The sequence below is a fragment of the Pongo abelii genome, chromosome 4 (genome assembly GCF_028885655.2).
Source record: "Pongo abelii isolate AG06213 chromosome 4, NHGRI_mPonAbe1-v2.0_pri, whole genome shotgun sequence".
Classification (NCBI taxonomy): Eukaryota; Metazoa; Chordata; class Mammalia; order Primates; family Hominidae; genus Pongo; species Pongo abelii.
Window position 1 is genome coordinate 34223449 of NC_071989.2, and position 14701 is coordinate 34238149.

General features: G+C 39.6%; 1 protein-coding gene across 1 annotated transcript in view; it reads right to left on the minus strand.

The window, feature by feature from the left end:
• ADAMTS12 (ADAM metallopeptidase with thrombospondin type 1 motif 12) overlaps positions 1 to 14701 on the minus strand; it is a 373134-nt gene that overhangs the window by 126743 nt on the left and 231690 nt on the right. Inside the window, exons 6-7 of the mRNA XM_024247634.2 lie at positions 6950 to 7074; positions 3201 to 3350 (exon numbers count right to left, since the gene is read on the minus strand). Of these exons, the coding sequence (XP_024103402.2) occupies positions 3201 to 3350; positions 6950 to 7074 (275 nt within the window). The remainder of the gene's footprint in view (positions 1 to 3200; positions 3351 to 6949; positions 7075 to 14701) is intronic.

Below are 14701 nucleotides of genomic sequence, written 5' to 3' on the forward strand. Positions count from 1 at the left end.
CACCATGTCACTCTTCAGGTTCTGTGGTCCTCAGCCTGTCTTCCTTCTCTCCATCTTTCAGTCTTCCTGTGTTTGTTTTTGATATAGTGTTCAGTGTTTTTCATCATACTTAGTAGAAGACATATGGAAAAGTATGTATATTCTATCTTCCATGACTCTTAACTTTTTAAGGGGTAGCATTTAATGCCCCTGAGTAAGCTATTGGTAACAGATGCTACTGGTACCTGTTCATAGACTCACCACTAGCTGCATTCCAGCTGCTAGTATATGCATCTCTTTATCTGGGATTTCTCCAGAGCCAGTTAGACAGCTCTGCTGAAAGTATCAAGGAATTATTAATAATAACCTCTGGGAACAGCCTCTAACCAACAACTTAAGGGTGTTGGTATATAAAACAGCCCAGTTCTTCTCACCTTGGGTAGGGTAACTCTGAAATGTGTGTTGTATATTGTTCTCGGAGTTTGTCCATGGGATTAAGGTTCAACTGCTCAGAGTGGAAGCTGAGATAATGAATTGTTTATTGTCTACCTTCCCTGTTCTGTTTTACAGAACTTCCCTACTGGTATTTCCTTTATCTTCCACATAAATTAATTGCTCTCAAATCCTTGTCTCAGGGTTGACTTTTTTTTTTTTTAGTTTTATTTATTTATTTATTTTTATTTTATTTTATTTTATTTTACTTTAAGTTCTGGGATACATGCGCATAATGTGCAGGTTTGTTACATAAGTATACATGTGCCATGGTGGTTTGCTGCACCCACCAACTCATCATCTATGTTTTAAGCCTAGATTATGCATTAGGTATGCCCCGAATGCTATCCCTCCCCTTTCCCCTGAACCCCGACAGGCCCCAGTGTGTGATGTTCCCCTCCCTGTGTTCATGTGTTCTCACTGTTCAACTCCCACTTATGAGTGGGAATATGAGGTATCTGGTTTTCTGTTTCTGTGTTAGTTTGCTGAGAATAGTGGCTTTCTGAATAAACTCAAAGACGGTTCTCTAGTTCTGTCTTCAGTGTTCTTTAATTCTTTTACTTAGAAACTTGATATTTAGTTAAAGAGGTTTTTTTTAGGAGCTAGATCCTCACTTTTTTCCTGCATAATTTGAAATGGAACAATAATAACAACAAAAGTATAGGATAAAGAAACCTTATAGTAGTTTTATTTCCACAATGCATCAGATAGTTCTGAACGAGTGTTCAGTTTAACCTTACTACAATATCAAAGTGATTCAGGTAGTGACTCAGTTCTAGTCTGTTAAATAATCCACCACTCCCAATAACTACTAAACACCTACCACTACTTGTTTTTACGTGTTCGGGGAAATTGTGCCCAAGTAATGTTACCATGAGGTTCTTAACTTTATTAGAGAAAATTTGAAATCTGAAAGGAGGATCATACTTGCCCTTAGCTTTGTTTACTTAAGTGGCCTTCCTTACAAAGGTGAAGTGTCCATGCCCAGGAAGTTAAGTCAATGATTGCCTCAAAAATTGGGCAACATTGCTTTTGAAGGACATGCTTAACATATTCTTGTTACAAGATCAGGTTGAACTTGAGGATAGAAAGAACCCATCCTTGGAACACAAAAAGTGAGGATTTGAAAATGTCTTTTATCAAGCCAAGTCTTTTCCACTTCTCTTTGGTTTGAGTATACCATTGTTGGGATGGCTTGAGTGATAACTTCTCAGTTTGACCCAGTTACAGTCACCTAGCATTGTTTGGCCAGCAGGTACTGTTGACAACAATGTCTTGACTGAAGGCCACAGGGGCTATGTCCTTCCACATTTCAGAACTGGGGACTCCTGTCTGTCTGTGCATAACAATAACTTAACATTTTGCCTGGTTTTATTATTGACATGCCAACAACTATGGCCTAGCCTCATCAAGATGGCCAGATCCCCTGCATCCCTAATTATTATTTAATGAAAGCAAGTCGCTTAGCTTCTGTATCTCTGAATTTTTTACAACTACGGATACTGGAATATATCACATTTATAACCAAGGCTTTTTTGTTGAGAATCCAATAAATCACCTTAGATATTCCCTAGTTCAATCTACTCATTTTATAGATGAGGAAACAGGTATAGAGTGGTGAAGGGAATTATCTAAGGTCTTAATATTGGTCAATAGAAAAGTCAGAACAACAATTCTGTTTCTCCAATTCTCAAGGCAATGCTCTGGCTTTATAATGTAGGTAAAATTGTTTTAGAAAGTCCAAATGTTATATTAGAAAAATGGTGAGCAAGCTGAAACTGGAGAGGCCAGGTCTGGAATAATTCAGTCTCCAGTGTTTTTTCCAATCCTGCCTCTTTTCTAGTTGTGCACTAAGAATATTCCCCAGCATTTTTCCTTCTTTAAAGGGAGGAGATCCAGGCTGGTGGATACATGACAGGCAGGGGATATAACTCAGCTGTTTATGTGTCTCCCCACCCAGTTTCCTATTAGTATGATGCTCTCTTATTTGTGGTTGGCAAATATAACAGCAAATAAAGTAACAAATAAGCTAAGATCTTTCCTCCATGGAAACCTCTGATATCTGGTGAATTCAGAATTTCATTATATCTTCACTCAAGCATTCTGAAACCTGCCTTCAAGGAATTCACCTAATCGAATTCACATATTTTTGTGAACAACTTGGACATCCAGTTAACTGGTGTTCATGTTATAGTCTTTCCAAATTTACAGCAGTTTTCCATTTTTTATTTATTCCATGTCCTCCTTTAATAAACACAAGTAAAATGGGACTAACAGTACTATCTATTTCAAAAGGTTGTTAAGCGGATTCAATGATGCAATAAAAAGCACAATGGCACAAAGTAAGGTGCAAAAATGTTAGGTTTTGTGGCTTTTTAGTGATATTAACATTATCATTTCATAGGAACTAACCAAGGGTTATTCCTCAATTAAACAACTGAGTTCAAGCTTATCTCTGCCCTTCCTCCATTCTAATCCAGAGAACTGGAGTGGCCTATTTGGTTCTGTGATGTGTGTGAGTATACATGGTCTGGGCAGTGGAGACATTGGAGACTATGAGGTGTGTTACTAGCCCACTTTACAGATGAAAGCAGAGGTTGAGGAGGGTGAGTCACAAGCCACAGTATAATCTGAGTCTCCTGATCCCCAATTTGAGGTGTGTTCCATTCTCTCTGCTGATATTGACACATGAATATGGTGAACAAACCTCCCTATCATTGGCCTTTTACCTGTGTCCTAACTCATGGGCAATTGTGAAAGCCAGAGGGAGTCCTGAATCTTCATTGATGTTACAACTGCGGTGAGGCTGACACATTCCTGAAAGGTGAGACAGGCCCAGGGTCTCGCAAGGGCGATTGAAACCAGCACAGATGTCCTTTCTGAAAGCAGAGAATAGAGAAGTTCAGGCGCCCAAAGGAACATTTGGAAAAACCTCCTGGAAAAAAATCTGGGTATAAACTCACATTCAATATGGTCTGTAAAGTATGCTTGGCATTTTTTAGAAAGTCTACATGAATGTAGGCAGCAATTTTGAATTCACTGAGATGATTCTGATTTTACCTTTTGATTACTGAATTTCACCAACACAGAATGTGGGAAAATGTAGCAAATGTGTTATTTTGAGCTTATTTTGCCTTGGATCTTGGGAGGTCAAATTACATGACTTGGCCAACAAAAGATTTTATTGAAAACTCAAGTTAATTTGAACATATAAACAGGGAAGGAACAATCAGCAATGACTGGAGTTTTTCAAATATGAAAATCCTTTTTAGTCTTTCTGAGGTCTGTGTTCAAAACTCATCTAAGAACTTCTTTTTCCCATTCATGAAAAAGATAGTTGGTCCCATCAACCTATCCAGAGATCTAATACTTGTTCATCCAGCCCCATTCCACTAACAATATTGCATATATGAGAGAATGCATGCCTGCGTGTGCATGTACACCTAGAATCTCAGAAAATACTAATTATGGCTTTTAAATAGAAAAAACCTGCTCCCATAAACTGGTAGAGATTATTTCAATCACGGACAAGAGTTTTGAAAGAGTCATTAATTAGTCACTAGGTTTTCTTTAGCATAAAAGGAGCTCTTTGTCAAGAGTGACTAGCAGAAATGGCCACAATGTTGTGAGCTCTAGTTAATTGAACACCAGCAGCTAACGTGTGTGGGCACCATTTCTAGCACCATTTCTAGCAACAAATGGTCTGCTTTTTTCATCCGTTGAGCCATGGAAAAGATCCAGACTTTGAGAACCCAGGTGAATCTTCAGTTCTCCAGGTTGCAATGGCTGGGGTAATAGGACAGGAGAGAGCAGGCCCAGTCTCAGCACATGCACCACAAACTCAAATCCGCACTCTCTCTAGCAGCAGCAGTTACTGGGGGTTCAGTACTGGAGAGCGAGATTATACAGCCCAATCATTTACATAACTTCTAGGTCTGTAAGAGAACCAATCAAACACTTTTCTACCCCTGCTGCAGAATGCACTTGTTATTATTTCATTCAAAAAGTCCAGGTCTGTGTGAAGCCGCTGGAAAAAGATGAACGGTGTTCACTGCTGATGCCCTGACTTTCTCATTTTTATATGGCAGGAGGTCAGGCACATTAAATGCTGATTATAGAGTGCCTCTGAAGTGTCCAGCACTAAAGAGAAAAGCGGCTAACAAAAGAATTATAGGAACATGGTTCTTACAGGCAAGCAGCTTAAGCTCTGCTTCCACAATGCACTGGGGCCACTATGTAACAGAAAACATGCCTTGGCTTGCAGCAGCCACTAGCTGCACATGTAGAACCCACATTGGGTGTGTTTCACGCCAAATCCTCCGTCTACTGAATGCTGTTCTGTAGAGAACTCTGTTAATGTGGATCTCAGGATAGTCTCTCAGAGGCAAAGCTCAGTCTGATACCTCCTTCCCTTCGTGATCCTACCTATCTTTTCAGGCAAGTGGTTTTCAATGAGGGTGAGTGATTTTGCTCTTCACCCCCTCCTAAGGGACATTTGGCAATGTCTGGAGACAGTTTCAGCTGTCAGAGCTTGGAGGAGAGTGCTACTGACATCTCATGGGTAGAGGCCAGATATGCTGCTAAATATCTTACAATGTACAAGATAGGCCCAACAACAAAGAATCATCAGCCCCAAATGTCAATAGTGCTGAGGGTGGGAAATACTGCTATAGAACTTGAAATGCTCTCCACTGTCTAGGAGCTGTTGAGGTTCAACACACTTTTATGCAAACAGACCCCTGTCCTAAGGAAGGAAAGTGACACAAGAAAAAAAGGAGAGCAGATCCTTTGTATTCATATTGGGTAATAGCTAAGGGTATGGCTGTTGGGGTCAAACTACCTGCTCTTAAGTCTCAATTGTACCCTTTAACAGCAATGAGATTTTGGGCAAGAGACATAACCAAGGCTCAGTTTCCCTATACATAAAATATGAATGATTAATAGTAGCCAACTACCGGTGTTCTTGTGGGAAGTAAATGGAACAATGGCTGTTCTAATAGACATAGCACAGTGCCTGGCCCATATCAAACATTTCACATGTGTAAGCTATCATTAACTCACTCATTTCTTCAGGTGAGAATGATAGGAGCATCTGATTCTGCTCTCAGGGGAAGGAAAGACTTTCTGAGACACAACTTAGTGTCCAATGCCATTCCCTGACTCTAGGGTTCTTCCCTACAGAAGTTTCTGTCTGACTGAAGCCTTCACCTGGCCTCTTGACCAGGTCCTCGGTGTCCCCAGGCTGTCTGCTAGCTCCCCAGAGTCCCCATGCTTACATTCCACACCCACGCTATTTCCCAGGGGAGCTACTGATCAACCCAAGGTGTCTTAGAACCTAATGAACCTACTGTCACAGGCTTAGGTTAAAAATTTCCCATGGGATACATTCACATTTAACCAGCGTTTTAATACCTTCACTCAAAAGAGTGATTCTGATGACTGGAGTTTTGGATCAGGGCAAGGTAGACATTTGGATAGGGTGGGGGCTGATTATCCTTCCTTGTAGGGATTCTATGCATTGAGATGATCTTATCACAGGGACAGATCACAGGGCCAAAATGTTCACAGGCAGCCTATCCTTCAAAGGGACAGTGCACACAAAGGGCCTTTCAGTGTTTGAGGTTCTCTGTAGTTGAAGGGCAGGGCCAAGAGGCCTCCTTTACTATACATCCCTGGATTTCTGGACAAATAGGCATAGGGAGCCCAAGAAGAATTTACTTTACCCCATTCTAATATAAGCCCTTCTTTCATCTAGATTAAAATAGTGCCTAATATATAGTAGGTGCTCAATAAATATTTATTGAATCAATGAGCAAACATAGCCTTCAAAGAGCAAGAGTTGATCAAGAAAGTTCATTAGATTTTTACAGCTATGAGTTCTGGAAGGTTTGATGGTTCTTATTAGCACTATAGGCTCTATTTGTTATTAGAACAAAATGATATTTTCATGGGAGTAGAAGGGAGAAAGGTGTAACCAAACCAGTCTGCCTACTCAGTGGGGACCTGCTCCCCATATCCTATCCTCAACATCAAACAGTTAAAAGGTGTACAGATTTCTGTAAAGATATTTCATGTTTCTACATTGGAGAAAAATAAAATAGCAAAGGATTGGAAATCCCACTGGTTAAAAGTAACAAGAGTCTTTAATGAGGCTCTGCAAACAAGCTTCCTGCCTGTTTACAGAGTTACATGAAGAAACCAGTTTTAAAAAGGAAATCATCAGTGGGATAGAAAAGAGGTCTGCATTTTGCCAGCAGATGCAGTTTATTAACAAGGAGAGCTCTATTGTATTAGCAAGTTTGTTAAGCTGTTTCCTCTACTGATAGGGAAGTCAGGAGTTGACTAGATCAAAGACACTGTCTTTATAAGAGCAGCAAAGAATAGTGAGAATGTCATGGGTTTGAATATCTGGTAAGCCTTTCACCTGCCAGCCCTCCCTGCTTTACTGCCCCCAGGTTCCATGGAGTCTCTGGTGTACCTGGTGAGAAGGACAGCCACATCGTGATGAACAGGATTGAGGTCACTCTTGGGATTGATACTCTTCTGCCACTTGCAGAAACTAGACAGTGTCTTCTCTGCATGGTGAACTATTTTCAGTCCTTGCTGGAGAAAGAAGAGGAAGAGATTAGCATGGAAGAGCTCACTGTGGTCAGGGACCATTGCATTAGGCATTCGTCTCCAGAGGCGTCCAAGTGAGATGAATTCAGGGTGGGTGCATCAGACATTTGGCAGTCATGTGGCAGAGGCCAACTGACTCCTCTTGACTAATCTTCTGCCTTAAACACTCCCATTCTAATGACCTCCACTAGAAGAACCTGAAGGGGAAAACTCCAAGACAGAAACTATCACTGGGACAAGCAGCCCTTGAAGAAAATTTTAAAATATATTAGCAATAACGAAAAGCTATTTGAAGGTCTATTTCTGTGTCTCTCTGCATCCTAAACCAATGCAATATCAAAGAGGCATTTTTATTTCTAATGCAAAATAAGCAGATTTTCAACAAAAGTTTTTTCTTGTCAGGAGACATCCTGCAAGGCTAGGGTTGCGCTGGATGTTTTCTAACCCTTGAATTTTATCTTGGTTTGACACCCATGGGTGAAGGACAGTGGATGACATAATCTCTCCAGGCTGCTGACCAGTTAGGAGAATTGCTCACCTGACAACAAGTAGGATGCTGTAGCAGATGCCCCCAGCCTGCAGCTTCACGGGCTTCTGAGGCCTATGCCAGCCCTGTGGCATCCACCTGGCTGGTAGCTACTATTGGGGCTAGGAGGGAAGGGATTACTCCAAATTATCTGGATGAACACTTGTTGAATGGGGAGAAAAAGAAAGATAATCAGCTCTTTAGTGGCTCTGGTTTAATTTGAATTTCTAAAGGAGAAATTACTTTCCCTTGCCTCATTTCTTTGGGGCCTCCACATAGAGCCATCCCTGGTACAGGATGGATTCCACCAGGAGGATGACTAACCTCCATTGGCTCACTCTCATCTGAGCCTTGCTCTGGGCTTGGTCCAAGAACTTCAGCACAGTCTCTGCATCAAATTATGAGCTTGCTTCTCTACCATTCTGTATTTTGCTGAGGCCCACACCCAAATCATAAAAGGCCCGAGGGGCGTCAGTTATGTGTTAGAGGCATTTTTAGGTCTTCTCATCATAAGTAACTATTATAGACCAGTTTCCTTTTGTGAAAACACCGAAAGCTGGCTCATCATGTGTTAAAAGTCACTGAGCTGCTCAGCATAAAGAATTTAGATGGAAGAAACTGACTTCATTATTTAATAATTTTCATTGTTACATCATCCAGCAGAATGATAATATGGTAGAGGAATTCTGGGGGATGAGCTGGGAATGAGGGAGTCAGCCTCCAATTCAACCAGCCAAGCTGCTGCTAGATTAACAGCCCTCCCTAGATGGGAGCAAACGTGCCCACCCAGCATAAAAAACTGGTCAGGTGGCATGAATCAGGAATAAAGGGAAGGGACAAGAGAAAAGGAAAGAAAAAAAGGAGGGAGGAAGGAAAGGGAGGAGAGAAACGAAGGAAACATTTCTTGATCATATACTATGTGCCAGATGCTTTCACATATGCTGTCTCTTTTAATTGCATCTACTCAGTATTATTTGTAAAGAAGGTATTATCATTTTTATTTTATAATAAGGGAAATTAAACCTCAGAGAAGAGAAGAACTAGATCAAGGTCACTTAGCTCAGATATTGAGTCAAAGAATATAAGGAAGGTTCCTAGATAAAACTTGGAGTTGCAGTTGGTCACCAACCTCACTGGGAAGGTGCCTCAGTTCCAGCTCCTTCAGACAGGAAGGCATGTTATCACATAAAGCATCAACTATGATAGGATATTTTTCCGGTCTGTTTTTAACCCTACATTTCTTTGTTATGTTTTGGGAGAGGTCTCTTAGAGAACACTCATTAATTTAACATTACCAGTTACAATTACCAATAGTATCACCACTTATAATTGTTACAAAAAGTGAAATACTTGGGTATAAATTAACAAAACATATACAGGATCTGTATCTTGAAAGTTATAAAATGCTGCTTAAAGAAGTCAAAGACCTAAGTCAATACAGAAACATACTGTGTTAATGGATTTGAAGATTCAACATAATAAAGACATCATCTATTCTCCCAAGCTATGAATGTATAGCTTTACCACAATTCCTATCAAAATCTTAGCAACTCTGTTGTAGACACACATAAGCTCATTCTAAAATTTATATCAAATTTATTTAAAAAGTTCCAGGCCTCAGATTAGCTAAAGCAATTCTGAAAAAAAGAAAAATAAAGTGGAATGTATCACTCTACCTCATATTAAGTCTTACTATATAGCTATAATAGTCACAGTGTGCTATAGGTGCAGGGATGGTCACATAGATCAATGAAACAGACAGGAAACTCCAAAAGTGACCCACCTAGATATGCCCAACTGATTTTTGACAAAGGTAAAAAAGCAATTCACTGAAGGAAAGATAGCCTTTTCAATAAATTATGCTGGATAGCAAGAAAACAAATAATCCAATTGAAAAATGGGCAAAGGACCCGAATAGGTATTTCTCAATGGAAGACATACAAATGGCCAACAGATATACATATAAAAATTCAACATCACTTATCATCAAGGAAATGCAAATTAAAACTACAATATGATATCGTCTCATACTTGTTAAAGTGGCTACTATAAAAAAGATGAAAGATAAGATTTGGAGAGGTTGTAGAGGAAAGGAAATCATTGTACATTGTTGGTGGAAATGTAAATTAGTAGCCATATGGAAAACAGCATGGAGGTTTCTCAAAAAATTAAAAAAAGAACTACCATGTGATCCCAGAATCCCACGGGGTATATATCCTAAGGATATACAATCGGTATGTCAAAGAGATACCTGCCATGTTCACTGCAGAATTATTCACAATAGCAAGATACGGAATCAACATAAGTGCCCATAGACTGATGAATGGATAAAGAAACTGTAAGATACACATATCATATATATTCCATTATATATATATGGGACAAACGTGCCCACCCAACATAAAAAACTGGCCAGGTGGCATGAATCAGAAATAAAGGGAAGGGAAAACACAAAGGAAAGAAATATATATATATAATGGAACACTATTCAGCCTTAAGACAAGGAAATACTGCCATTTGTGACAACATGGATGAACTTTGAAGACATAAGTGAAATAAGCTAGGCACAGGAAGACAAATAACAAATGTTCTCACTTATGTGGAATCTACAAAAGTAAAACTCAGAAGCAGAGATCAGGGGCTGGGGGAAGAGCTGGGAGAGGTTTGTCAAAGGATTCAAAATTTTAGTTTAGATAGGAGGAATAAGTTCAAGAGATCTATTGTACAACATGGTGATTGTCGTTAATAACGATGTACTGTGCTGTATACTTGAAAATTGCTAACAGAGTAGATTTTTAAGTAGTCTCATCACAAAAAAGTAAGCATACAAGGTAATGTATGTGTTAATTAGGTTGATTTAGCCATTCCACCATGTACACATATTTCAAAACATGTTGTACACCAAAAATAAATACAATTTTTGTCAATTAAAAATAAATTTAAAATGTATAAGAGAGAAAGAGAGAAATCAAGAAGATGGGCCTAAACCGAAGCCAAAGCCATGAGCAACAGCCAAGAATTACACAAAATGTGAGAGAAAGACTTTAGGTGGAAACCACAGATGTTGTGCCAAACCTCTATTAACCTCAACAGGGAAGGCATCAGGTTCAAGAGGCTGAAGAAGAGACCCAAGGCCAGCAAATGAGATACAGGGTTTTATTAGGGGCTTATGTGATGGGGAGAGGGTCCAGTGGCGGGCTGGACAATATATCTGCCTTCCCACCATCGATCCCTCTGCCTCCCATAAAGATTTATGGGCATCACATCTCTCAGGAGGGAGATGAGGCAGGAAAATAGGGTCTAGAGGCGGGTAAAACATTCACACTTAGGCTACAACAGGAAATATCTTCTCCATAGGGCATATGTCATAAATGACTTAGTAACTTTACTTCATCCTCTCCATTTACATAGGCCGTATCCTAAGTAACAAATGGAATCCTCTAAGGGGTATTTAAACTCCCCAAAATTCTGTAACAGGGCCTTTGAGCCTCTAAGCTCAGTACTGCTCCCACACTGTGGTATATACTTTCATTTTCAATAAAACCCTTCATTCCTTCCTTGCTTTGTTTGTGTGTTTTGTCCAATTCTTTAAGATGCCAAGAACCTGCACACCCTCCACCATTAACACACACAGTCCAGTGGCGCAGGGCTGGCCAGAAAAACTACAACCACCTGCCGACATCATGTGGCCTATATAGTATTTTCACTTAATAACATCCTGCTAATAACCTCCACCTGGCAACCTTCACTTACTCCAAAACTCAGGGCCTCAATCCCCTGTATGGCCTGTGTTCCACAGGATGGGGGAGAGGCTTAGGTTCTTATCATAGATAAGGCACAAATCTCTGGGGTGGCTCCTCTCGATTCCCTAGCTTGTAACACACATTCAGGTGTATCTTCCATACAGGGTCTTTTTTTTTTTTCTATTGAGACAGCGTCTCACTCTGTTGCCAGGCTGGAGTGCGTAGCGCAAACTCAGCTCACTGCAACCTCCACCTCCCAGGTTCAAGGGATTCTCCTGCCTCAGCCTCCCGAATAGCTGAGACTACAGGCACGCGCCACCATGCCCAGCTAATTTTTGTATACTTAGTAGACACAGGGTTTCACCACGTTGGCCAGGATGGTCTTGATCTCTTGACCTCGTGATCTGCCTGCCTCTGCCTCCCAAAGTGCTGGGATTACAGGCGTGAGCCACCATGCCCAGCCACCATACAGGGTCTTTTTAAGGATATGCTTAAATTATTGCTATTAGGTGTGTTTACTCTATACCAGATTAATCAGTTTTTTATATATGTGAGTCCCAGTGAGGTTCTACATAATAATAAATACACATTTCATGCTTAGCACGTTATGGCTTATCAATTACTTCCACATACTTCATCTTATTTGATTTTGCAAACAACTATGTGAAGTGTTAATAGTTAGGATAGTGATGATTAACCCCTGTTTACTGCTAAGAAGAAAGTTTACTTCAGTAATTAGAATTGATCACTAACGGTTTTCAAGTGGCAAAGCCACAAATAGCACATAAAACTTAAAGAGTTTTCACTTACTGAAGCCCCGACTTTACTAAAAATACAAAAATTAGCTGGGCGTGGTGGTGCATACCTGTAATCCCAGCTACTTGGGAGGCTGAGGCAGGATAATTGCTTGAACCCAAGAGGCGGAGGTTGCAGTGAGCCAAGATCACGTCACTGCATTCCAGCCTGGGCAACAGGGTGAGACTCTGTCTCAAAAAAAAAAAAAAAAAAAAAAAGATTTCTCACTTACTGAGACTCACACTTGAAAGAGTAAATATACAACCTCAATAATAGGAATAACTCTGTATGGTTGCAACTGGTTACACCATTGGTTGTATCTGCAGCATTTTTGGCATATTTGCATTTTCCATAGGTCCTCCATTATTTCATATGCACCTCAAAGACTATATTTTCTCTATAACGCTCTACTTTGCTATGGTGGATGGGAGGATATTGAAGCCCTGCTGATGATTAAATAATCTGAAAACAAACTCTGTTTAGAGCCCCAATAATGCCTAGCATGGTTCTAAAACACCTTGTGAATGACAGCACTTATTAAACCAAACACTTCTAAAGACAGGTAGATAATTAAATATCTATGTATCTTCTATCTTCTAAAAATAATTAGATAACTAAGGATCTCCTCAGTTCTCAGCCACATTCTTCTGATAGCTGTCATTTGAACTGGAGTGGAACTTGGTACCAGTTAAAAAGTCATTCTGTATTAATTAGGCCACCAGAGGTAAGATAGGGAAGCTCAAAAGCAACAGTTTTGGAAATCATTAAATTTCCAGAGCACCTTTGAAAGACTTATCTCAATTAACTTCAAAATACTACTGCACCTGCTTCCAATATCTTTCTATCCTAGCATTTGTTTTAATGTGTGCAAGATACTAGGAAACAAACCTGACAAATTCTCACCCCAAGCAACAAGAAGTAAATGACACAGATACTCCTTGAGTTACAACTAGGTTACATCTTGATAAACCTGTCATTAATTCAAAATATCATAAGTCGAAAATGCAATGAATACACCTAACCTACTGAATATTGTAACTTAGCATAGCCTACATTAAGTGTGCTCAGAAAACTTACATTAGCCTACAATTAGAAAAAAATCATCTCATACAAAGCCTATTTTATAATAAAGTGTTGAATATCTCATGTAATTTACTGAATACTGTACTAAAAGTGAAAAGATTATATGGGTACTCGAAGTATGATTTCTACTGAATGCATATAATTTTCTCAAGTCAAAAAATCATAAATGGAACAATTGTAAGGGGACACCTGTATTTGTGTTCTGATATTTAGTGGTCCTGGCATCTATTTTCACCTAGGGATCTGTTCCTCGATGACTGATCTACTGATTTACATTACAGTTAAATCTGCTTTGGAGGAATTTTTTTTTTTTCTTTATAAGGCAGGGTCTCACTCTGTTGCCCAGGCTGGAGTGCAGTAGCGCAATCCTACAGGGTTTAAGCGATTCTTGTGCCTCAGCTTCCTGAGTAGCTGGGACTATAAGCCTGCACCACCACATCTGGCTACTTTTTCTATTTTGTGGTAGAGATGGGGTTTCACCATGTTGGCCAGGCTGATCTCAAACTCCTGACCTCAAGTGATCCATCTGCCTTGGCCTCTCAAAGGGCTGGGATTACAGGCATGAGCCACCACACCCAGCCTCTGAAGGATTCTAATCAGATACTTAGCTGATTTTTTCCTCCCTCTTACCCTGCAAGTCAGTCACCATTTATCAGACTTGTAACTTTCCCACTGATGACACAATTAGGTTCAGGGCAAATATCTTGATTCAATAGCAACTCAAGTTCTCAATTTCTTTGTTTTTTTGGGAGAAATTGCAGACAGCAAGCAAAGTCAGCCCAAAATAAAAGGTGTTCAGACTAAAACAATAATGAAACATGCATTTTAATAAAGAGATATAAAGTAAACCAAAGATAGAGATTTGCATTCATTTGAAAATAGAAAAACAGTGGTCTGAAAGTAATCAATACAATTAGTTACTGAACATAAACTTTCAAACAAATAAAATTGAACATGTCTATGTTCAGCAGATCATAATTCTTTACAGTCCTCCCTGAATTATTATGGTTATTTCTAAAGCTATTTTCCATAATAACGAATACTCTTTCTCCAGTCTTTCTCTTGTTTTCTACCACAGTCTTTTCTTTTGTTTGTTGCAATGATACCATCCAGTTCCCTAAAACTTTTGACAATGTTTCACGTTGCCCATGAGGATGTTGCCCATGGGGATGGGGAAGCTCTCACCCAAACCATATTCAATCTGTGAAACGTTCCACAATGAATCCTGTACCAATAGGTAAAGTCCAAACATCACGAAGGATATGTCGTTAGTTCTACTGTGTGTGTTTATTGTGTGAATATCATGAGCTGGGAATGAATTCCATTTGTTTTTGGAATACATCACTATATTTGCACTGTATAATGTAGTAGATCTGTTAAACTTTTACTTAAATTAATATTACACTTATTCCGCACTTCTTGAATATATGAGTTGAAGGCCAGAAGGTGTAGTATTAAAAAAAAA